The sequence below is a fragment of the Antennarius striatus genome, chromosome 2, assembly GCF_040054535.1.
Source record: "Antennarius striatus isolate MH-2024 chromosome 2, ASM4005453v1, whole genome shotgun sequence".
Lineage (NCBI taxonomy): Eukaryota > Metazoa > Chordata > Actinopteri > Lophiiformes > Antennariidae > Antennarius > Antennarius striatus.
In genome coordinates, this window is record NC_090777.1 from 22,805,735 (window position 1) to 22,824,780 (window position 19,046).

Below are 19,046 nucleotides of genomic sequence, written 5' to 3' on the forward strand. Positions count from 1 at the left end.
CATGTTTTGGGTTTGATCTTGTCATCCAACGCTGGAAGATGTTGAAGCTAAAAATACCTTAATTTTCCATTGGATTGGTAGAATTACGTTGGTTTCTAAAGCAGCAATGTCTTTGGGGTCAAAGGTCAAATGTTATTTGTTCATCATTACTGCAGAGATCTGTCTAGGTTCTCAGGCAGAGTCTTAGGATGATATTATGGTTTGTAAAATATTATTTGATCTGTTCTGGCTCAAAAATCCTGCTCCTACCAAGTTTTGTGTAAATCAGCTTACGCAGTGAAAACATAACTACGGAAGGAAATAAACCTTTAAAAACAAGATAAACTTTCACAGGTGTTTTATTGGGGTCACATGAGCAGCACAACACAGGATCATAGTGAGGACCTCACATAAATAATCACTACAAATCATCAAAATAAACACAAACAATAAATTCACAATGGGAATATTTCAGTGCACATCAGATGAGAAATAAATACAGTTCCTGTTAATTATGTTCCAAACGTGCATATTATTCACAAACAACTAGAAACATTTAATGCCTAGTGTTCCTGGTCCCTTGTTCTTTTCTATTTATAATCCATTTAGTAAACATGATCCCTTCAATCAAAACCTGCATTCAACACAAACACAATGTAAACACACATACTCAGTTAGCTTTACCAATAAATAGAGATGAATTTTTTATTCCAGTCCCTGTCTGAGTTGGTTTCCTTTAATCCACAGCAGCCTGACGTGAGGTAACGCTTGAGAATGAACAGAAGACAAATGAGTGTGACATATGTACTTCCTGTTATTCAGCGCAACAGCATCAGCCGCTGTTGAACTGTCCTCTGGGTGTTTTCCCTCTGACAACTGTGATAAAAACCTTCTAAACGCATAAGCAGAGATGACCACGCCCTTTTTCTGACATCACACTAACTGTTCTGTCTCAAGTACACATGGATGGAATGAACAGAGGAGGAGGAGTAGAGGAACCTGAACACTGACTGCCAGCTACTCTGTTTGGGGCACGGAGATGGCCGGGCCCTTGGGGTCGTCAAAGCGGTCCATGGTGTGGAGCTGCATGATCATGTGCAGGCCGTAGGTGAGCACCAGGACCATAAGGAGGCTGGTCAGCAGACCCATCCAGATACCAGGAGAGAAGAAAGCTGCGCAGTCACTGGCGTACGAGAACTCACTGCCAGTCACGTTGAAGCCCTGGATCTGCAGATGGGAGGTAGAGAGTCCTCAGAGTTCACTCGCTAACAGTAGTTTAGCATGTGTTATGTTTAATACAGATGCTGTTCAAAGCTCACAGCTTCAGGAAAAGGCAAACAAAGAGGCATCAAAACCGATCAGATGTGATCACATTTTTACCAACTTACCTGAAAGTCTCCAAAGGACACCCTCCACTGATTGGCTGGATCTCCAGGTGAACGCGGGACAAGCAAGGGCGCGTTGAAGCTGGTGACGGAAGCGCAGCTGTAGGAGAACTCGGAGGGGGCGTAAATGTTTCTGCTGCCGTTGAAGGTGGCTTTGGTGCCATCGTACTCCAGCTCCACGGCGTCCAGCGTGAACCAGCGGCGAGCCGACACCTTGTAGTGGCGTTGGCTCATAGCAAAGCTGGAAACACACAAATGATGAGAGAGGCCAGTGTGTTTATGGATTATTTATATCATTGTGCTCTACACGTGGAACAGGAAGTGAAGGTTTACTGTGGGTCACATCAGACTCACATCAGTTTGAAGCTGCTGTGGCCGAGAACTTTCTCGTAATTAAGAACCAACCTGCAAAGAAAAACACTAGAATCAAATTTGAACTTTTGTAAAAATGCGGATGAACAGTTTTTGCACTGAAATATAAACACAGTGATGGAATAAAGGATTCTACTGATTGGACAACACTGCAATCTATCTTGTATATTTTTTAAATAATGGTCTTGATCTAACTTCCATCATCACAGTCATTTTAAGCTAGGTGCCATAAACTAGATGCTAAGCTAGCTATCAGTTTCTTTACCACTGAACTAAATATCAAAACTGATCGTAAAAGCTAAATCATTCTGCTCATCTTGACACCAATTTGACACACACTGTTATTGAATGTACTTTGCATTAGACTTGTCGCAGCTTGAGCCGTGGAGCTTTGGGCTGACGTCCTTCCCAAACGTTGCTGGAGTCAGGTCATGGGTTTCCCACTGACCCCTGCGTAGAATGCCCACTGTCAGGTTCTGTGCCCACAACAGGATGCAGGGGTTTTCACCCTCCTGTGTGGGCAGGAAGAGAGGGGCATAGGAGAGGGATGAGAAATTAAGACATTAAGAAGAAAACGAGAACCCAGACCTTTGCTGGGCCTAACAGTCCACTTGTCTATGATGCAGCCATTAAATGTGCGGAAATTAAATGTCTAAAAAGATTTGGGTTTATGTCAGAATACGGATGAAGTAATCAACTACCAGAAGAATGTGCACGAATCAGACCCAATTATATTATTTTTAGATCTGATAGCAGTCTGATGGACTGATTGTAGACTGATCGTAGTCTACAGTAGTGTGATTATAGTGTGATTGTCGTCTGATTGCCGTTTATCAATCCAGCCTGCGCTACGTGATTGTGGATGAGGATTTGCTGTCATTAAACTTATTGACTGTAGAAACCCAACTCCCAGTAACTGAATGTAAGTGAATATATCCACCTTAAACTCTACCGGACCGTACATCCCAGCCTTCTCCTTGATGCGACGCTGCCTCTCCCTCTCCCTCTCTCTGTCTCTGTATCTGGACTGCAGGAGGGAGCGTCCTCCCCCCAGGCCTGCTTCCATCGACAGAGATGCAGCCTCCTGGAGAGAGACAGGAAGAGGAAACTTGAATGAAAACCCTGGTGCCGCCTGTCTAATGAGGCTCAACAAACAGCGACTCACCCTGGAGGGCCGCAGGGCCGTGTAGATGGCTGTGTAAGGGACAGACTGGGCCTTCATAGTGCTCAACACCTGACCAATCACCTCGTCTGAAACACAACTTCATCTGTTAGCATGGCAGCAAATTATCACAAGCACAACACATCAGAGGGGTCGGACTCACCGTTGCCACTGAGAACCTCTTTAGCGGACATCAGATCAGCCCTGCAAAGGGTACGAGACAAACATCATCTCATGATAGTCTTCACTGTTATGATTTTCAGAAATCAAATACCGTACTTTTACACAAAATAAATACTTTGTCAGTAGCTTAACGATAAAATAAATACATGACTTCATCCATTAAATGTTCTTGTGTCCTGGAGACCTACACGATGCCATACGGCAGCCTGAACACCAACAGAGCTGGCGAGGAGGCGTTGAGTCTCAGCTGACTCAGAGTTTCAGCGTCCATGTACAGAGGAGAGGTTTCTAATTGGTCCTGCAGTTGACCAATCACGGCATTGGAGGCCATCCGGGATACAGCAGGTAACACCAAAGAGGAGGACGAGGACATCAGAGCGCCCTATGAGAAAAAAACGTGGCATGCTAAATAACGTCTAAGGAGGGCTAGCAGCATGCTAGCACATGATTAGTACTCAGCTATCTTACGTTATTGGGTGGGGCAGAAAGATTTACATTTCAGTCTGATCTGTTCGAGAACTTTAACTTCTGGCATGATCATCGTCATGAATAGCAATTGTGAGTTCAACAAGACTCAGAAATGAGCCAGTAAACAAATAAAAAAAAAACTGCTTCTCACCTCAAGGTTGGGGAAAACACTGTCCTGTTTGTTTCCAAAAGCCCCTCCATACAAGGTAAAGTCCTCCACACTCATCTGGGTGGAAAGAATGGACACAGAATCAATAATATTTACCCTTAGTTTTTATGTAAAAAAATGTATTTTCAAAAATGTGAAGAGTTCTGAATAAAAGTGACAGATCCCAACACTATTGAAATATGTCTGCGTGTAAATGCTGACACACTACCTTGTCCTGAAGGAACAGCAACACGTTTCTGGGGCCCACGTCCAGAGCATTCTCCAGGTAAGAAGCCAGCTGCTGCTCCTCCACAATGTGACCCACCGTAGGAGGAGACTGCCTCGGTAGGGAGATCCTGGAGGAGAGGAAGAAGTTTTCAAATCAGATGCTGAATGTGGGTATGAAACATGAGTCAGTTAAATTAACACAGTGATAATGATGTGCCGGACAGTTTATTGGTATGGGATGGAAAGCTTTTACAGGTTCAGCAGTATGCATCACTTTTGAGAAAACATCAGTGATGTCCAGAGGTTTGGACAGTATCCTCCTCTCCTCAATAGTGTCTCCTAGGAGCAGCTGACCATAAGTTTCCAACCAACTCTACAGCAATTTTTATAAAGCCCCTGGAAAAACAACAAGTCTGAACTTATTTTATTAAATCCCATTTAACCATAAGGATAAAAATTCCTTCACTGCTGTGCGACAAAAAAAATTGCCCGATTGCCCAATCCTAAAGAAAAAAGATGAATGACATCTGTGACCCCAAAGTGAGCATTTATAATATTTATGTGAAACATAAAAATCTTTCTTGTGCGAGATTAAAAAAAAACTATATAATCACAGGTTTAATATATTCAGGAAACATCTTAAATTATGCGACGTTTTAGTCATATTTTAAAGGATAACTATGGATGCTAGCTTAGCAACGGGTCAATTGACGTTAACGACCAGCTAGCACCGAGCTAACGGTGGCAGAGAGCATCAGAAGCCGGTCTTAACGGGGAAAATGCAGCGGGACAAACTCCGTTACTCACCCCTCGCTGGTCCACAGGATCAGCGGCACCTGTTCGTCGCAGTGTCCGGAATTTAATGCGCTCAGTAAGCCGAGAAAAACGGCCAAAGACACCGAGATGCGGCCAAGACGCAGCGTCCCTGTCGTCGCCATCTTTAGGATCGCTGACAGCGAGTGACGTCAGCGACGTCACGTGACGGTGGATGAGAACGAGGCTCTTGGTCGGTAAGAAATACAGTCTAGTACTGTTAAAGGGGTACCAATGTATTTAACAGCATCACCGTGGAATAAATGTCAGGAAAAACCTTCAGGGATCTTTCCTCGCATTTCTTTAGACAAAAACAAATAAAGCTAAAAGTTTCTGTTTAAATTGTGAAAAGTTTACACATCAGTGTCTAAACCTCACAAGCAGTCAATACTTAAAAAAAGTGCTAATATACTAGTAGAATGTGCTGTATTTATGTTTAATACTAATGAATAACTGATTAAAATTACATTAAGAATTTCTAGCAGATTCCTCCTTCTCTTTTATGCTTATGGTAACTGGATAAAAGAGGAATAACATAGAAAAGGCTGATGGATTCACATTTCTTTATATTTATGACTCTGTGTGAACTTGTCTATCTTCTTATTAATCATCGGGTGACCCGGTCAAAAATAACTCAATCATAAGTTAGAAAAGTCAGAACCTTTATTGATGTTTACATGTTGTTCAGCATAGCAAAGAGTGGAGATAACTAAGGCCATACATTTATAAAAGAATCACTCAGATCATGGTCTTTTTTCTCTTATAAAAGCAGTTGAACTCTGTGATAAAATAAGTTATGTACATTTTGACTGAACCAGAACACAGATTGGTAAGAATTCACAGAAACATGGTCCAGTTCATCTTCAAAGTCAAAATACAGTTTTAAGAAACTTCACTATGTGCAACCTTAATATGAATGTAAAATACAGACTCCATGGAGAGAGCGGGGCACATGGTGACGATACAAAGCAAAACATTTGATAAATAATACAAAGTTCACCGTGCACATTAATGGATGTAGATCACAATTACAAATCATTTCACAGCTTGTGTAAAGCTATCCAAAAACTGAGGTAGGAGGTGGATTCAAGAGTGCCTGAAGTTACTTTATGCCGCTCTGTCACTGAAGTTGAGTTTTAATCATTCCCATCCACTAAAAAACATCAGGAAAACAAGAGGGAAAAGTTAAACAGAAGAATATTTAAAACTCAACATCCTCATTATGTCATTATTTTCCTCATTATGTGACCTCAAACCCTGATAGGCTCACCTTCCTCATGTGATTCCTGAACCATGAAAGACTAATCCAAGGTGAATGACTCCCCACGGCCAAAATAAGACAGTAATTTTGTTAAAAATCTTTTCCATTTGGATAAACAATTGAAATATAATTTTCTTCAGTTCTTTTTTCTTACAATGGTTGATCAGTATCTACAGAACTGATCCTGGGCCAGTATCCTAGCTCTAACATCATGCATTCATGCGTTATGACCATCTAGCCATGTTTGGATGGTTTTAAATCCTACGGAGCTGCGTGACAGGCTACTGGTTGTTCAGGGGATTATGGGAAGAGGAAGACGATTGGTTAATTCCTTTATTCAAACAAACCAACTACGTTTCACTCTGCGCTAAAGAGATGCAGATCAGGACCAACAAAAGATCTGGGAAACCTTAAAACTTTTGAAGAATGCTTTTTGCAGGTACAGGAAATGTACATTTTAACTTCACCTCCCTCCAACTCATCAAGAACAAACTGGTAAATCATTCAAGTTGGGGGGGCAACCCAGTATGGGGGCAATTAGAACATTGGACCGAGTAAATGTACCACTTGGAATATCAGGGTGAAGTCAACGTCAACCCAACTGACTGATCACAAATTAGTTCAAGCATCTTAAATACTGATCAATTTGTTTTCTACACTGATTATTATAGCATTGGATCAGGGTCAATCTCCAGTCACCTGTTACCATGGCAATAGAACCCATCACACCATCACTTGTCTCAAAAAACAAAAGAAACAGAAATCTACATCCGGTTTGTCCTTTCTGGGTTGCTATAGAAATCCCTGTAGCTGTAACAAAAACAAAACTCCTGCGTGTCTGAAAACTTACAGAAAACATAGCGGTGAATATTTCATTGTATTAATATCAACAGAAATGACCCTGAAAATCCCCAAAGCTCATGAAAAACGTTGCTAAAAATGTAAAACAGTGTGGAAAAATCACGATCATACCAAGTGGTTTAAAGAGTTCTGTGGGGGGAGAGAGGGACTTCCAGTGTTGACCCTCCATTCAGTTTAAAAGATCAAAGGTCTGTTTTGTTCATGATGACTGTTGGACTCAGGATCCAGTTTGCTGGTGGAGGACTTCCGCTTGAGATTTCAGCTTCCGAAACTCTTCCTGGATGAAGTCCGTCAAAGTCTTCCTCATTTCCAACTAAAAAAAAAAAAGGAACTCATTTATGTGGTATTTTAACTTTATCTTTTGTTGCAGCAGTCCAACATTTTTTTAGTGTTACTAGTATTAAATTCAAACTGGGCATCACAAAATCTTATCTAACTTCATCACATTCCAGCCCAGTGAATTCTTGTGTCACTCTGTCCTCACCTGACTCTTGTTCTCAGCTCGCAGCATTTCCACAAGGTCTTTCAAACTAAATGGTTTTCCAACCAGGACTGTGATCCTCTGGAAAAAAGGCACCAGTTAAAACCAGTCACAATAAAATGGTTACTGAACTACCAATGGGATCACATTCCTACCTTTCCAATACGAGGAACGTAGGGCGTCTTATTTGGCAGAACGTCAGTCAAACCTGAGACATAAGCATCACATTGAAGGACAGTATATGTAACAAACTGGTACTGCTGATCATCTCTGACCTGATGCCACCTTCTGTCGTCTTTCTGCTGTCATCTTTTAAATCAAAGTAAACAAGTTGGAACAGAAGGCTCTTAGAATTTTTCCTCAGTCATTCCAATGTATAAATATTTTAACTATTTCTAGAAATGGTGTCTGCAGTCTTCTGCTTCTCATTTGTGACTGCTGAATACAGACTACTGCTGGTAGGGAGAGGTGTTGCGCCTCATGCAAAAGTAAGAGTGTGTTTGTTTGTGGTGTTTGTTTTCAACTGCCTGGACCAGTCACCAGCAACATTAAGACGACACGACACGGCACTTCTTTTAGTTATGTGCAGATTGAAGATCAGAACATGTGAGATCAGGTGATACAGCTTTACTTACCCACATGCCAGAGGGGCAGAATAGTCGGATGAAGAGAGCACTCGGATATTAGCCGACCAACACCTGAAACACAAACCAGAGCTGATCTCAAGCAGAATCACTTCCTCACCAACAGGAAAAGATTCTGCCATTGCACAAATCTCACATGAATTCTTACCAGATGTGTCACTCACCCCATTTTAACCGAATAAATTCTTCTGTCATGTTGACTTTGCCTGTTGAACAGAGAAAAGAAGGGAGTGCTTACTTCTGCAATTAGGAAACCACATCTACTGGTTAAACACACAATAGAAAGTAGTAAAAGAGAAGTTAAAAATAAAGTAAGAAATGAACACAAACACACCTTCTGGGAATATATGGACCCATTCTCCTTTGTTCAGTTTCTCCAGAATAAAATCCATGCCTCTCTGATAAACGCCATCGCCTGCAGAAAGTACATAATGTAAGTCACCCTGGACAAGTCGCCAGTACATCACAGTTCATCAGTTAAACTTTATAAAAAATATAACATGGTAACATTGTTTAACATCCTTGTTATGGAATTTGAAGAAATTTTCAGTCGATCTTGTTCTAGCTGCTAACTGCTACCAACTATTTATGAAATCTACTAGCTGTGGTTGCAAAAATAGAGCACCAAAACTTCCACATGATCCTTTTCATACAGACTTCAATTCAATTCATGAAGGTGCCTTGACCAGGATGTACGACTGGTCGTGAGACTTACCTCTACAGACGGGGACACACTTTCCACGGCTGAAGAATCTGGAGTGCAGCTCTTTTGTGAAACAGATGTCAGATGCTGCTGGAGTCCTACAGACAACAATTCAGAACATGAACAGAAAAAGAACACACACAAAAAACAATACGTGCAAAAAATGAAGTACTGATGATATACTGTAAATGAAGAAATGAACTCACCACCTCATCTTCTTGAAGTTCCACAAATGTCTGAGCTTTAGAACACCTATAATAAAACAGATGTGATTCATTCACCATTCCTCTCATGTTACTCTCAAATGCTGTATTCAGATCTCTCCTCACCCCAGATGTGCGGGTCATCCATACAAGACTGGTGATTGGACAGAGTGATGAGGGGCATGTCTGAGGGCCTCTGGTCAATCAGGTCCAACAAAACCTCCTGATTGTGGACCGTCAAGTAGTTCATGTACTCTGAAGATTGCAGAGTGAATTAGCAGAGGATGAGATGAAAAGGGATCTTTCACAGTTTCGGTTATATTTGCCTTGATTTCCATCATGATAATGTGACTTCCTGCATAGAGATCACATGACCTTTGAAAAGCAACCATGTGACGGTAGATAAATGCCCTGATATGAAAGAGAGAGAGAGAGAGAGGAACCTGAGCCTTCATGCTGAGACATATGTGTATGCATTCCAACTTACTGGTCCAGAAATAGGAGTACGAGCCCACCATGCCCATGACCAGTGAGCTGGAGACCCTCCATGCTAAAGTGGGGCACTGTGGGAATGGCCATCTGACCTCCAGGGGCATTGCAGCACTCCACACACCCTACATCCACACAGTCTGGACAGAGCAAGAAGTTTGAAAATTTGTGTTTTTTTAATATCTTTGAACAGGTGACACATGAGGTTCTGTAATATTCCTCAGTAAAAAAACATGGAACCATCTAGCAGCAGGTTCCTCTGAAGGTTTTGCAGGTGCTCTAAGTCTCAGTTTTATCAGGTGAACCACTGATTAGAGATCTCAGATTAGAAACTTGGCTCAAAATAAATCAGCCAATCAGATCATTTCTGGATGTATTTCTTAAACTGACATCAGACCAGATACGTTCCATTCTGAATTATTCCAGCTTCCATCAATGCTCACATCAAACTGATGAGGAATCAGTGAAAAAAGAAGTACAGTAAATGAATGAAAACATTGGTAATATTAACTGAAATGTTCATGATAGCCCGATGTCTGACTCCAATATCAATACTTGTATTCAAACTCGAGTTTCAGGACAATCAGAATAGAATGTCATCACTTTTAGCTTAAAACTGGAATAATAACAGGTCAATTTCTCTCAAAGCTAATGAGGTTATTTGACTCAGGAATAAGAATAAATTAAAACAACTAACAACACTGAGACTGCTTTGAGATGAACCTGTAAACCTGGAAGCTTGTTTTGTGTGCTGGATCGATTAAAGTGATCGGGTTGGAGATTTAATTCGTGGTTCCGGGTTTAGGGAGCTTTACAGCGAGCAGCCAGTTCAAACCGATTCACATAACCCGTCTTTTGTTTTCTACCAACCCCAATCAGAATATGAACATACAACAGCGAACTAACATTAGTCTGCTAACCAACTGCTAGTAATAGTTTACCGACATTTTGACAGACCATAACATAAGCTGTAGAACCAAAATGTTCGTAACCCGCTAAAGAAAACGGAAGCCGGTTAGCTAACGGAGAAGCAAAGAATCAATAGTTATCTGCCTGTTTATTCACATTTATGACAATTTTGTCCTATAAAACAGTTAAGAAAATGTATTTATCGTTCTACAATAAATATTCATATTATAATCTATTATATTCAATGTTTTAAAGTATTTTAATAACTTTGCAGAAAATGAAAGCATCATAAAATCATATATTCACCTCGTCTTTCTTCCTGCTGACAGGCTACCACTCGACGACCCCGGAACTGAATAACAAGCACTGAATTGTGGGTGATGTATTTTTTTTATTGCGGAACCCTCTTCTAAGTCGACGTGTAACAATTTTCAAGGCTCGTTGCTCTTAATTATTTTCTACTGTGTATTCTTGGCTATGGCTTTAAAAATGGGTAGTGAAAATCCCGCATTAAAGCGTCAAAAACCTGCTTCCGCTTTGAGAAAGGTGGAATTGTGGGTAATGGATGCTGTAAAGTGAAGTAGGTGAAAGATGAAAGGACAGTGTGCCCCGTGTTCGGGTTATATTTAAAAGTCAATAGGAAATTCTGAAAGAATGTCTTAGGTACAAACTATGCATTTAATATTTTATGATTTACATAGATAAATTATAATATCCTGTGTACTGTATAAATAAATTTATGTATGCATGAATGTATGCAGTGCTTGCCCTCACACTGAATGTACAGTATTTATTCTATGTCAAGAACCTGCAAGCATCCAGCAGATGTTCCACCAGTATTAACATGCATTTAAATTATTTCAGAATCTCTACTCTCTGGTGATTTAAACTTAATCTGTTGATATGACAATACAAAAAAAATCTTTATTCAGCTCTCTAATTGCAAACCCAAAAGAAACCACCTCTACCCAACAAATCAATTTATTACTGACTCTTGTCAAAGCATGTACATTAAATAACAAATTTAAGCCCATTCCAGACACCATATCTCAAAAGGAAATGTTCATGAATGACTGCTTGTTGCATCATCGCTCAAAAAATTAGCATAAGACAAAGATGACACTTTAAAAATATATGTTTTTAAAGGGTATGGGTTAGATGTAAAAATCACCAACAGCACCATGAGATCACTTTTGGTGCAGACAACAGGTGTTCACACCACTGTTTCCATGAGGGGTGGGTCCAGACTGGTGACCGGTGGCAGATCCTCACCAGTTGGGTGCCAACATGTTCAGTCCTTTTAATGCCGCTTCAAACCCCAAAAAACAGGCCTGAGGATGGAAGACAGGTACAATTTTTTTCAATCAGACTGTAAAGGTTAAATACGAGTGAATGACATACCGCGTTGGCTGGGAAGGCTCGCAGGAACGCGGCGTTGAACCCCTTGTAAAGGCCTTTAGGTCCTTCTTCTCTGAGCAGAGTCCTCAGGACATCCGAAACACCTCTGTACTTCCCTTCTGCGTCTGTGACCACACGCATGCGTACGCATGCATGCACACACACACACGCGCGCACACACACACACATAAACACACATTGAATGGAAGGGTAGGCACGGTTTGACCAGATGACTAACAACATGATTAGATTTTCTAATGATGCCAGGAGCTTCTTTCAGTTCTTCTGCAAATTATAAGATTTAAATAGATTATTGATCATCACAATATAAACTGTCTATCATATGACAGTGTTTTGTCTGTCAGAGCGTCTGGGTCTCACTGACCTGTCTGGAAGTTGGATTTGAGGACATCAGAAGGAAGAGCGATCGTCCAGTTTAAAATCCCAGCTATGCCGCCAGCAAGAAGGATTCTGGGAATGCTGAGCTGAGAGGCACTAACATGTACGAGACGCACATACATTATTTACATTATTCAATTTTAAATGTTGATTCTGGATTCTGGATTACTATTTTACTGGTTTATTCACCTTTGGCCCTCAGGTGTCAAGACATTCTTCAGATACTCGTATGATAAGAAGTAGACACCAGAAGAGGGCACATCTGAGGACACACACACACACACACAGATACACACACACATTTTGTGAAATGAGACTGTTTCCGGGTTCTGGGGAAAACCGGATCATCTGAACGACTTTACCTCTCGTGAGGGTCAGAACCGTTCCCTTGTACAAGCTGCGGATCCCCTGTTCTCTAAACAGACTCACTGCACAGTGAAACGGACCAGAGTACCTGGCCTTACTGCTGCCAGCCTGAATCTGGAAAACACAATTTAGCTGTTTTATTTACGTTAAATTTAAAAGTAAAGAGGATGCAGGAGTGTCCACTTCCTACTCTACCAGACCTCAGAGATGTTTTTAATTTTTACCTTTAATTCAATGTTCTGACAACCTTGGTAGTAACTACAATCAACCCATCGCTAAACCCCACAGACTGAAAACTTATGTTGACCAAACCTTACCTGTAGCAAACATTTGATTCTCTCTGATGGAACAACAGTTAATGTACTGAAAAGCCCCGCCAGACATCCAGACAGGTAAATCTGACTGTACCTGAGAGAGTGAAACAGATCAGATGTTAAAATTGATGTTGCCTTCAGTTAATCTTGATGGTCTACAGTAAGGCTTGGCTTTAGGATACTATACATCATGACCACTGTCTCTAAAGTCTCATCATTTCGTGTGACCCACAATCAGAACAAGAGAAGGTGTGAGTGTGAGAGTGAGTGGTTGTTTGTCTTTCGTGTGGCACTGTGGTGCACTGGCGTCACGCCCAGAGTATCTCCCCTCCTGTCACCTGTAAGCCAGCTGCGATAGGGTCTAGCAACCCCCATGACCCGCAAAAGTGGAAAAGGCAAATAAGATGAATGAATGAACACATTTTTTGTTCGTCACAATGAACAAATACAAGAAGGGACTGCGTTAATTTGTCACATTTTTAAAAACAAAAAACGTTGGGTTTTTTTGTGCTTTTTTTGTTTCTATGGTTACAAGTTGAATTTAGAGTAATTCTGTCGGTTGTATTCGCCTCAGTTCAATATTTTTCACAAAGATTTTTTGAAACATCTGCCATGTATTTTATTTTTGCATTTTATGGACTTTTTAATTTAGAAAATTCCAGTTTATTTCCATTACATATGAATTGCAGATGATAGAGATGACTTAAATTCACTCAATTTTCTCCTGCTTTAAGATAGTTTAGCCGTAAATACCAACAGCTGCATGCAGGAAATTAATAACAGAAGAGCTTCAAAACCTGAGCTGTAACATTCCATGGAAGGAGGCAGGGTGAAGGGAAAGGGCGTGTCCCTTAAAATGAGCCAATGATAGCAGGGGGGAGGGAAAGTGGGGAAGGGTTATATTTAATCTCATATGGTAGGCATTACAAAGGCACGTGTGTGCATGTGTGTGTGTGAGTGTGTGTGTTTTACTTACGTTAGAGGTTTGTTCGGGTCTGTCTGCTGAAGCTTTTTTCCCACTCCAAACCCAAAAAAACTGATTGCCATCATTGGAGCCGTGCTCGCCAGAGGAACCCCCATACCTTTATAGAGGCCGAGTACGCCCTGAAAACACAAACACACACGCACACACGCACACACACACACACACACACACACACACACACACACACACACACACACAAAGAATGAGCCTCATTTGAAAAACAAGCATAAAGTGGGATGAATTGGAAACGGGTCATTCCATGAAAACTGTTGTGTTTGGGTCTCCAGCATTGAGATAGAGAAATATGATATAAAAGGAGGGAGATATGATAAAGAGGTCAGCAATATTTTTAGTGTCTGGAACCACTGATTCAAGTTTACTTGTAAGTATAAGGTAAAATACCATAAAATAATAAATATACAATTTGCATATTTTTAACTTTTTGTTCTAAACTACAGTCATTTTCTTCTGTTCATTCTGAGCTATTTGTCATTCATGTAATGTAAATGTTAAAAGATATCAAATACATCTCACACATTTACTGTTCATATGGTTAGAAATACTTTTCTCTTAATAGAAACTGTGTCAATTATAATTAAAATCACCTATTTTTTCATCAAAATAGGATGATTTATCTGTGTCCATCAATGTCATGTTCCACCCGGTCACACTAATGTAATCTTGTGCCAAAATGAAATACACTTCCTGTAAGTGACACCACTAACAGGAACATCATTTGAAAGTCTGTAGGAGAGAAGTTCAAACAAAGGTAAGTTTTGATCCATCAAAAACTTCTCTATTGAACAGAGCATCTCCAACCCGTCATCCAAAACCTATTATTTGATCAACTTTTCAAATTATATTGCATTTGTCTCATACTGACTGTGGTGTTAGCTTTTAGCACATCTGGGAATTTCTGCCATATTGACAGGGAAAATCATTATGGTGTGTGGCATTGTTCTTCATAATGAATTATTACAAAATATCAAAATCTCTATCACTTTCTCAATTCCTTCCTATGGCATCAGATTAAACACTTTATTTGGTGTTTTCGGAACAATTTTGGAAGATAAAGATGAGTTTCTTAAGTTCTAGACCAGTAACAGAGCATCTTCAGGTAACTTATTCAGGAGAGTCCACCCTGCATTTTTTAAGTTACAGCTCCTTGCACTAAATATAAGCACAAAGCACAAAAAAATGTACAATTTCCATCTGTTCAGTACAGAGTTGGCAAGGCATGGTCTGACTGTGATGATCTGCATCTGCCGTGTTTTGTTTTGCCATATTCGTTTCACCGCTTTCGTACGACCACGAGCTTTGCCTTGCCCTGTCTGTGTTTTCTCCAGATTTTGACCATTGCCTGTTGACCACGATTTTTGTCTTTTGCTGCCCCGTTTATGACCTTTTGCCTGTCTGTTGGATTACGATTTTGCCTGCCTCCTTTGTGGCATCTTTTCCCTGATTCTTCTGGTTTTGACCCCGTTTGGATTTTGGACTACGGACTGGTTAAAGGTTTCTCATTAATTGACACCTTGACTCTTGCGCCTGGTTCCTTTTGGAAATCGTTACACTGACAGAAGGCACGTGGAACTACTTTGAAGCGGGTCAGAGAACTCTGTGGAACTTTTTCAGTCAATGGAATAATGACAAGGAGTAATGACTGCAAATTAAGTTTCCTATATGGAGCAGTGGTTACTTAAAAATTATTACAATTATACAGAACAAGTACTGTAAATGTAGGCCTGCTGCTACTTTCTGTTGACCTGCCTTGTGGGAGTGTTTCATTGTTTTTCTATGGTTATGAACAACGGAATAAAACGTTTTCATCTTTTGTTTTCTTGTTCTAGAACAAAACTTGAAAATTTTTACTCAGGGATCAAAAATACATGTCCAAATGTAAGATTTTTTTGTCATGTTCTGAAGATTAACCTGATGTTATTGTGTATATGTGATTACAGTTGAAGTAATAGAACTAGCAATGATGTTGCAGTGTTTTACAGAAATGAACCCTAGTGATAAATTCTCGACATTGGCCATGCTAGCATCATTATGTTCCACTCTGTCACTATTCCAACCCGCCACTGTGAGATTTAAAACAATAAGTTGATTTAGTGGTCAAAGCAATTACACACAGAATACATAAGTCCATTCCAAATTCTGAAGTCAAAAGTAGATTTTAGCAATGAAAATATGACCACTAGCATATTAAATTTATCTATAAATGCTGTACATTGATGAAAAACAAAATAACAAACCAATTATAAATGTTTTTTAACAAACGGGACAACATTTTTGTTGGTTTTAATCAAAAATTTGATCAAAATTCTGTGTGTGTGTGTGTGTGTGTGTGTGTGTGTGTGTGTGTGTGTGTGTGTGTGTGTGTGTGTGTGTGTGTGTGTGTGTGTGAGCTGTTCACCTCTTTGGATATGGTCTTGCGGAAACAGTCATACGTTCCTGTGTAGATAACATACTGAGGACAGGAGGCTTTGGGCTGCGTCTGTAACCTCACCTGAACATTAGAAATGTAGACAACACGCATGCACACACACACACACACACACACACACACACACACACACACACACACACACACACACACACACACACACACACACACACACACAGTGGTCATGTGAACGGAGGACCGTTGAGGTATCAGATAAGGGTAACACCCATCAACGTCTGCCGCTCAGGCATGGAGGTTTGAGATCCCTCCAGACCTTCATTCATCATCACACATAGATCATTAATCATTATTTCACATGAAGCTGTTGTGTAATTGTGTGTGTGTTCAGTCATCTGTGGCACAGGTTGCTGTTTTTCTTCCAGTTATTCTGTAACACGCTGGTATTTCTTAGATTTTACATGGACTTTTTTCACTCTTTTCCTCTTGTTCTCACCTGTATTTTTTTTTGTGGCATGTTGTGCTGTTTGTCTTAGCATAGATTTAGTTACTAGGTTAGTGAGGAATCCTCCCTATACTGATGTTTTTCTGTGATGTGCAATTTTGTAAACTGAAGAATTATTCCTGTTGTTAGCGTAAGTAAAGCTGTCTTCAGAGACCTGGAGAAGGCTCTGGGACGATCCTTTTCGGTTTTATGTGCCTTTTATGATTTAAAAAAAAATTATATTACCTTATTTTTTTTAGCCCTGCTGTTGGAAAGGTTCATATAAATAAATGTTGATTTACTGTTAAACTGAGTGAATGTATTTGTTATCATAATTAAATATCTTTCTTTTAATGATGGTGATGGTGAACCAGAATGTGACCTCAACCAGAAGTCAAAATGCCCTTTTCCGGCATTTTTTTCCTCCTCACGCACCCTGATGAGCTGATGACATCATTGGTTCAATTAATTATTACTCAAATATACTTTTGTACTTCTTGCTTCCTTTAAAATCACCGGCTAATCTAATCTGACTGTCCGCTGCTGTTTCGTGACTCCTTAAACGGATTAATCCATAATCTGTCCACTCCTTCACCTAATCACCAATCTGTCCAGAATGACCCCACAGACCGGCTCTGGTGTGGACGGAGTGAGGCTGACCCCACTTACAGGGACTCGTGGACTCACCTTGATGGTGTCCAGGGGGTGTCCCGCCAGCAGCAGACAGGAACCGCCGACCCCTCCCGCCACAAAGTTCTTGAGCGGAGAGACTCTCCGTGCGTCTTGAGCCATCCGCTCTTCGTGTCCGATCCGCGCAGACAGCCGGGACTCGATCCGCTTCACGCCACGACGGGTGACTGCATGTCCCGCGGGTGGGGTGGGGGGTGTTGGAACACCCAAACCTGCGTGTCAGCCTGTCTGTCAGCCTGTCTGTCTGTCTATCAGTAGGACGATGTTGGACTTTGTCTCCTGTGACACAAGAGCCAGCCGGTGGTGTCTGCTGAGCGGACCTGAGGCTGTTACTCTGTGGACAGCGTGTACTTTCATTAGAGTACTACACTAAGTACTCATACTTTACTTGTACAGTACTGTAATGATAAGTGCTAACAAAGGTGTCACCACTAGTGGGCAGTGTGTGTAACGTGTGCGTTATCCAGCAGAATAAACAGTTGGCTGAAGCTGGCATAAAGTTCTAAGTGATGTTTTATTAATTGATAAAACAAGAACAATACATGGTACCAGGAGTCGGGTTTACCATATGCGAATACATATGTATATTTATATGTATATTTCATATGCTACACGAGTTAATATGTATTATTTAAATATGTATGTATTACAGCCCCGGCATCTTTCGCAAACTTTCAGGGACCTAGTAAAATGGCTACACACATTATCTAATCGAAAAAAAATGTAATACAGAAATATTTTTTTTTGTTTCAATGCGTTACATCTTTTCTATTACTTCAAACCTATCCATAGATATAAAGGTTATTATTTATTTTTATTATTATATATGTTTATATTGAATTTGCCATTAGAACCATGTTTTTCTTCCAATGGGAAAAACACAAAAAATTGAATATTTCCAAGTTAGTGCACAGTTTTATACTTCTGATAAAGGTATTACAACTACTGGATGAATGTTTGCAGGTGTCTGTATTGTGGGGTGATTTTGGGGTCATTGTCTGGGTGCAGACAATGAAGATCATGTTTCATCATATACAGTATATATATTGTTAGGTAAACCGACTTTTATTCCAAAGTCCACCCAGAGCAGTTGTGCGTGTTCAAAACCGGAAGGAAGAACAAGAAACAAACCGTCTTGTTTATCAAATATGTATTTTTACCCTAATACAATATTTCTAAGCAGATCTGGGTTCTCTGTCCCTAACACAAAATCTGGTGTTGTCTGAACCGTGACAATGGGCAGGAACAACACATTCCAGAGAATCTCAGATATTTATTATGCCCGTCTCCAGGCTCCACCTTAAGGATGAGCCGCTATACATTAACATATGCATCGTGTCATTCTCTGGCTGGTTGTTTTTCCCTTATATGGTTCTCCAGTGTCAGTCACCAGTATCAGTCTCCCGTACAAGTCTCCAGTGTCTCCACCTACAACAAAGAGCCAGACAAATTACACTGCCGGCATCCGCCTCTGAACGGTGGACGCCCATTACACAATGTATTTAGCTATATCATTATTAGATGAAATACAAAGTAAATACAAAACCTGAGAATATATTTGATTATAATTTCCTTACATATATATATATATATATATATATATATATATATATGTGTGTGTGTGTGTGTGTGTGTGTGTATATGTACACCGTGAAAATCTGCTATTCTATACATAATTTAGAAAATGAAAACAGCATGGAAGAAAATTACTGGCAAA

At 40.3% G+C, this 19,046-nt stretch overlaps 3 protein-coding genes across 5 annotated transcripts; all 3 read right to left on the bottom strand.

Annotated features, from left to right (window-relative positions):
- Positions 1-333: 333 nt before the first annotated feature.
- atp6ap1a (ATPase H+ transporting accessory protein 1a) lies at positions 334-4,870 on the bottom strand. The gene is made up of 11 exons (XM_068334560.1): positions 4,733-4,870; positions 3,927-4,053; positions 3,701-3,775; positions 3,270-3,463; positions 3,062-3,102; positions 2,902-2,987; positions 2,677-2,820; positions 2,091-2,248; positions 1,719-1,769; positions 1,368-1,605; positions 334-1,206 (listed from the first exon to the last, which is right to left on the bottom strand). Exons 1-11 carry the CDS (start codon positions 4,861-4,863, stop codon positions 997-999), a joined length of 1,455 nt encoding a protein of 484 aa, XP_068190661.1. The 5' UTR covers positions 4,864-4,870; the 3' UTR covers positions 334-996.
- Positions 4,871-5,390: 520 nt separating this feature from the next.
- On the bottom strand, positions 5,391-11,108 carry tafazzin (tafazzin, phospholipid-lysophospholipid transacylase). 2 transcript variants are annotated; one of them, XR_011038924.1, is made up of 12 exons: positions 10,596-11,108; positions 9,379-9,520; positions 9,018-9,146; positions 8,895-8,940; positions 8,701-8,786; positions 8,320-8,400; positions 8,150-8,191; positions 7,977-8,039; positions 7,497-7,549; positions 7,345-7,422; positions 6,972-7,173; positions 5,391-5,891 (listed from the first exon to the last, which is right to left on the bottom strand). XR_011038924.1 is itself a non-coding variant. In XM_068342260.1 (11 exons), the coding sequence occupies exons 2-11, from the start codon at positions 9,485-9,487 to the stop codon at positions 7,078-7,080; spliced, it is 783 nt and encodes a 260-aa protein (XP_068198361.1). In that variant the 5' UTR covers positions 9,488-9,520; positions 10,596-11,108; the 3' UTR covers positions 6,319-7,077. The 2 variants fall into 2 exon arrangements, 1 of the variants encoding a protein (XP_068198361.1); XM_068342260.1 differs by lacking the exon at positions 5,391-5,891 and having other exon boundaries at positions 6,319-7,173.
- Positions 11,109-11,272: 164 nt separating this feature from the next.
- Positions 11,273-17,699, bottom strand: si:dkey-150i13.2 (mitochondrial carnitine/acylcarnitine carrier protein). Of its 2 annotated transcripts, XM_068342246.1 has the most exons (9): positions 17,327-17,697; positions 16,168-16,260; positions 13,743-13,870; positions 12,770-12,860; positions 12,449-12,566; positions 12,276-12,348; positions 12,073-12,182; positions 11,691-11,812; positions 11,276-11,620 (listed from the first exon to the last, which is right to left on the bottom strand). In XM_068342246.1, exons 1-9 carry the CDS (start codon positions 17,429-17,431, stop codon positions 11,558-11,560), a joined length of 903 nt encoding a protein of 300 aa, XP_068198347.1. In that variant the 5' UTR covers positions 17,432-17,697; the 3' UTR covers positions 11,276-11,557. The 2 variants fall into 2 exon arrangements, with proteins under 2 accessions (XP_068198338.1, XP_068198347.1); XM_068342237.1 differs by having other exon boundaries at positions 11,273-11,812; positions 17,327-17,699.
- Positions 17,700-19,046: the final 1,347 nt, after the last annotated feature.

Excerpts from the sequence above, each read along its gene's own strand:
- atp6ap1a (XM_068334560.1), bottom strand. The coding sequence starts at position 4,863 with ATGGCGACGACAGGGACGCTGCGTCTTGGCCGCATCTCGGTGTCTTTG. Across the intron at positions 2,821-2,901 it reads CGGCCCTGCGGCCCTCCAGG|GAGGCTGCATCTCTGTCGAT; the intron begins GTGAGTCGCTGT and ends GTCTCTCTCCAG. Across the intron at positions 1,770-2,090 it reads TGCGACAAGTCTAATGCAAA|GTTGGTTCTTAATTACGAGA; the intron begins GTACATTCAATA and ends TTTTCTTTGCAG.
- tafazzin (XM_068342260.1), bottom strand. The coding sequence starts at position 9,487 with ATGCCCCTGGAGGTCAGATGGCCATTCCCACAGTGCCCCACTTTAGCA. Across the intron at positions 8,941-9,017 it reads GGATGACCCGCACATCTGGG|GTGTTCTAAAGCTCAGACAT; the intron begins GTGAGGAGAGAT and ends GTTTTATTATAG. Across the intron at positions 7,550-7,976 it reads TCTGCCCCTCTGGCATGTGG|GTTTGACTGACGTTCTGCCA; the intron begins GTAAGTAAAGCT and ends CTTATGTCTCAG.
- si:dkey-150i13.2 (XM_068342237.1), bottom strand. The coding sequence starts at position 17,431 with ATGGCTCAAGACGCACGGAGAGTCTCTCCGCTCAAGAACTTTGTGGCG. Across the intron at positions 16,261-17,326 it reads ACCCCCTGGACACCATCAAG|GTGAGGTTACAGACGCAGCC; the intron begins GTGAGTCCACGA and ends TCTAATGTTCAG. Across the intron at positions 12,567-12,769 it reads GAATCAAATGTTTGCTACAG|ATTCAGGCTGGCAGCAGTAA; the intron begins GTAAGGTTTGGT and ends TGTGTTTTCCAG.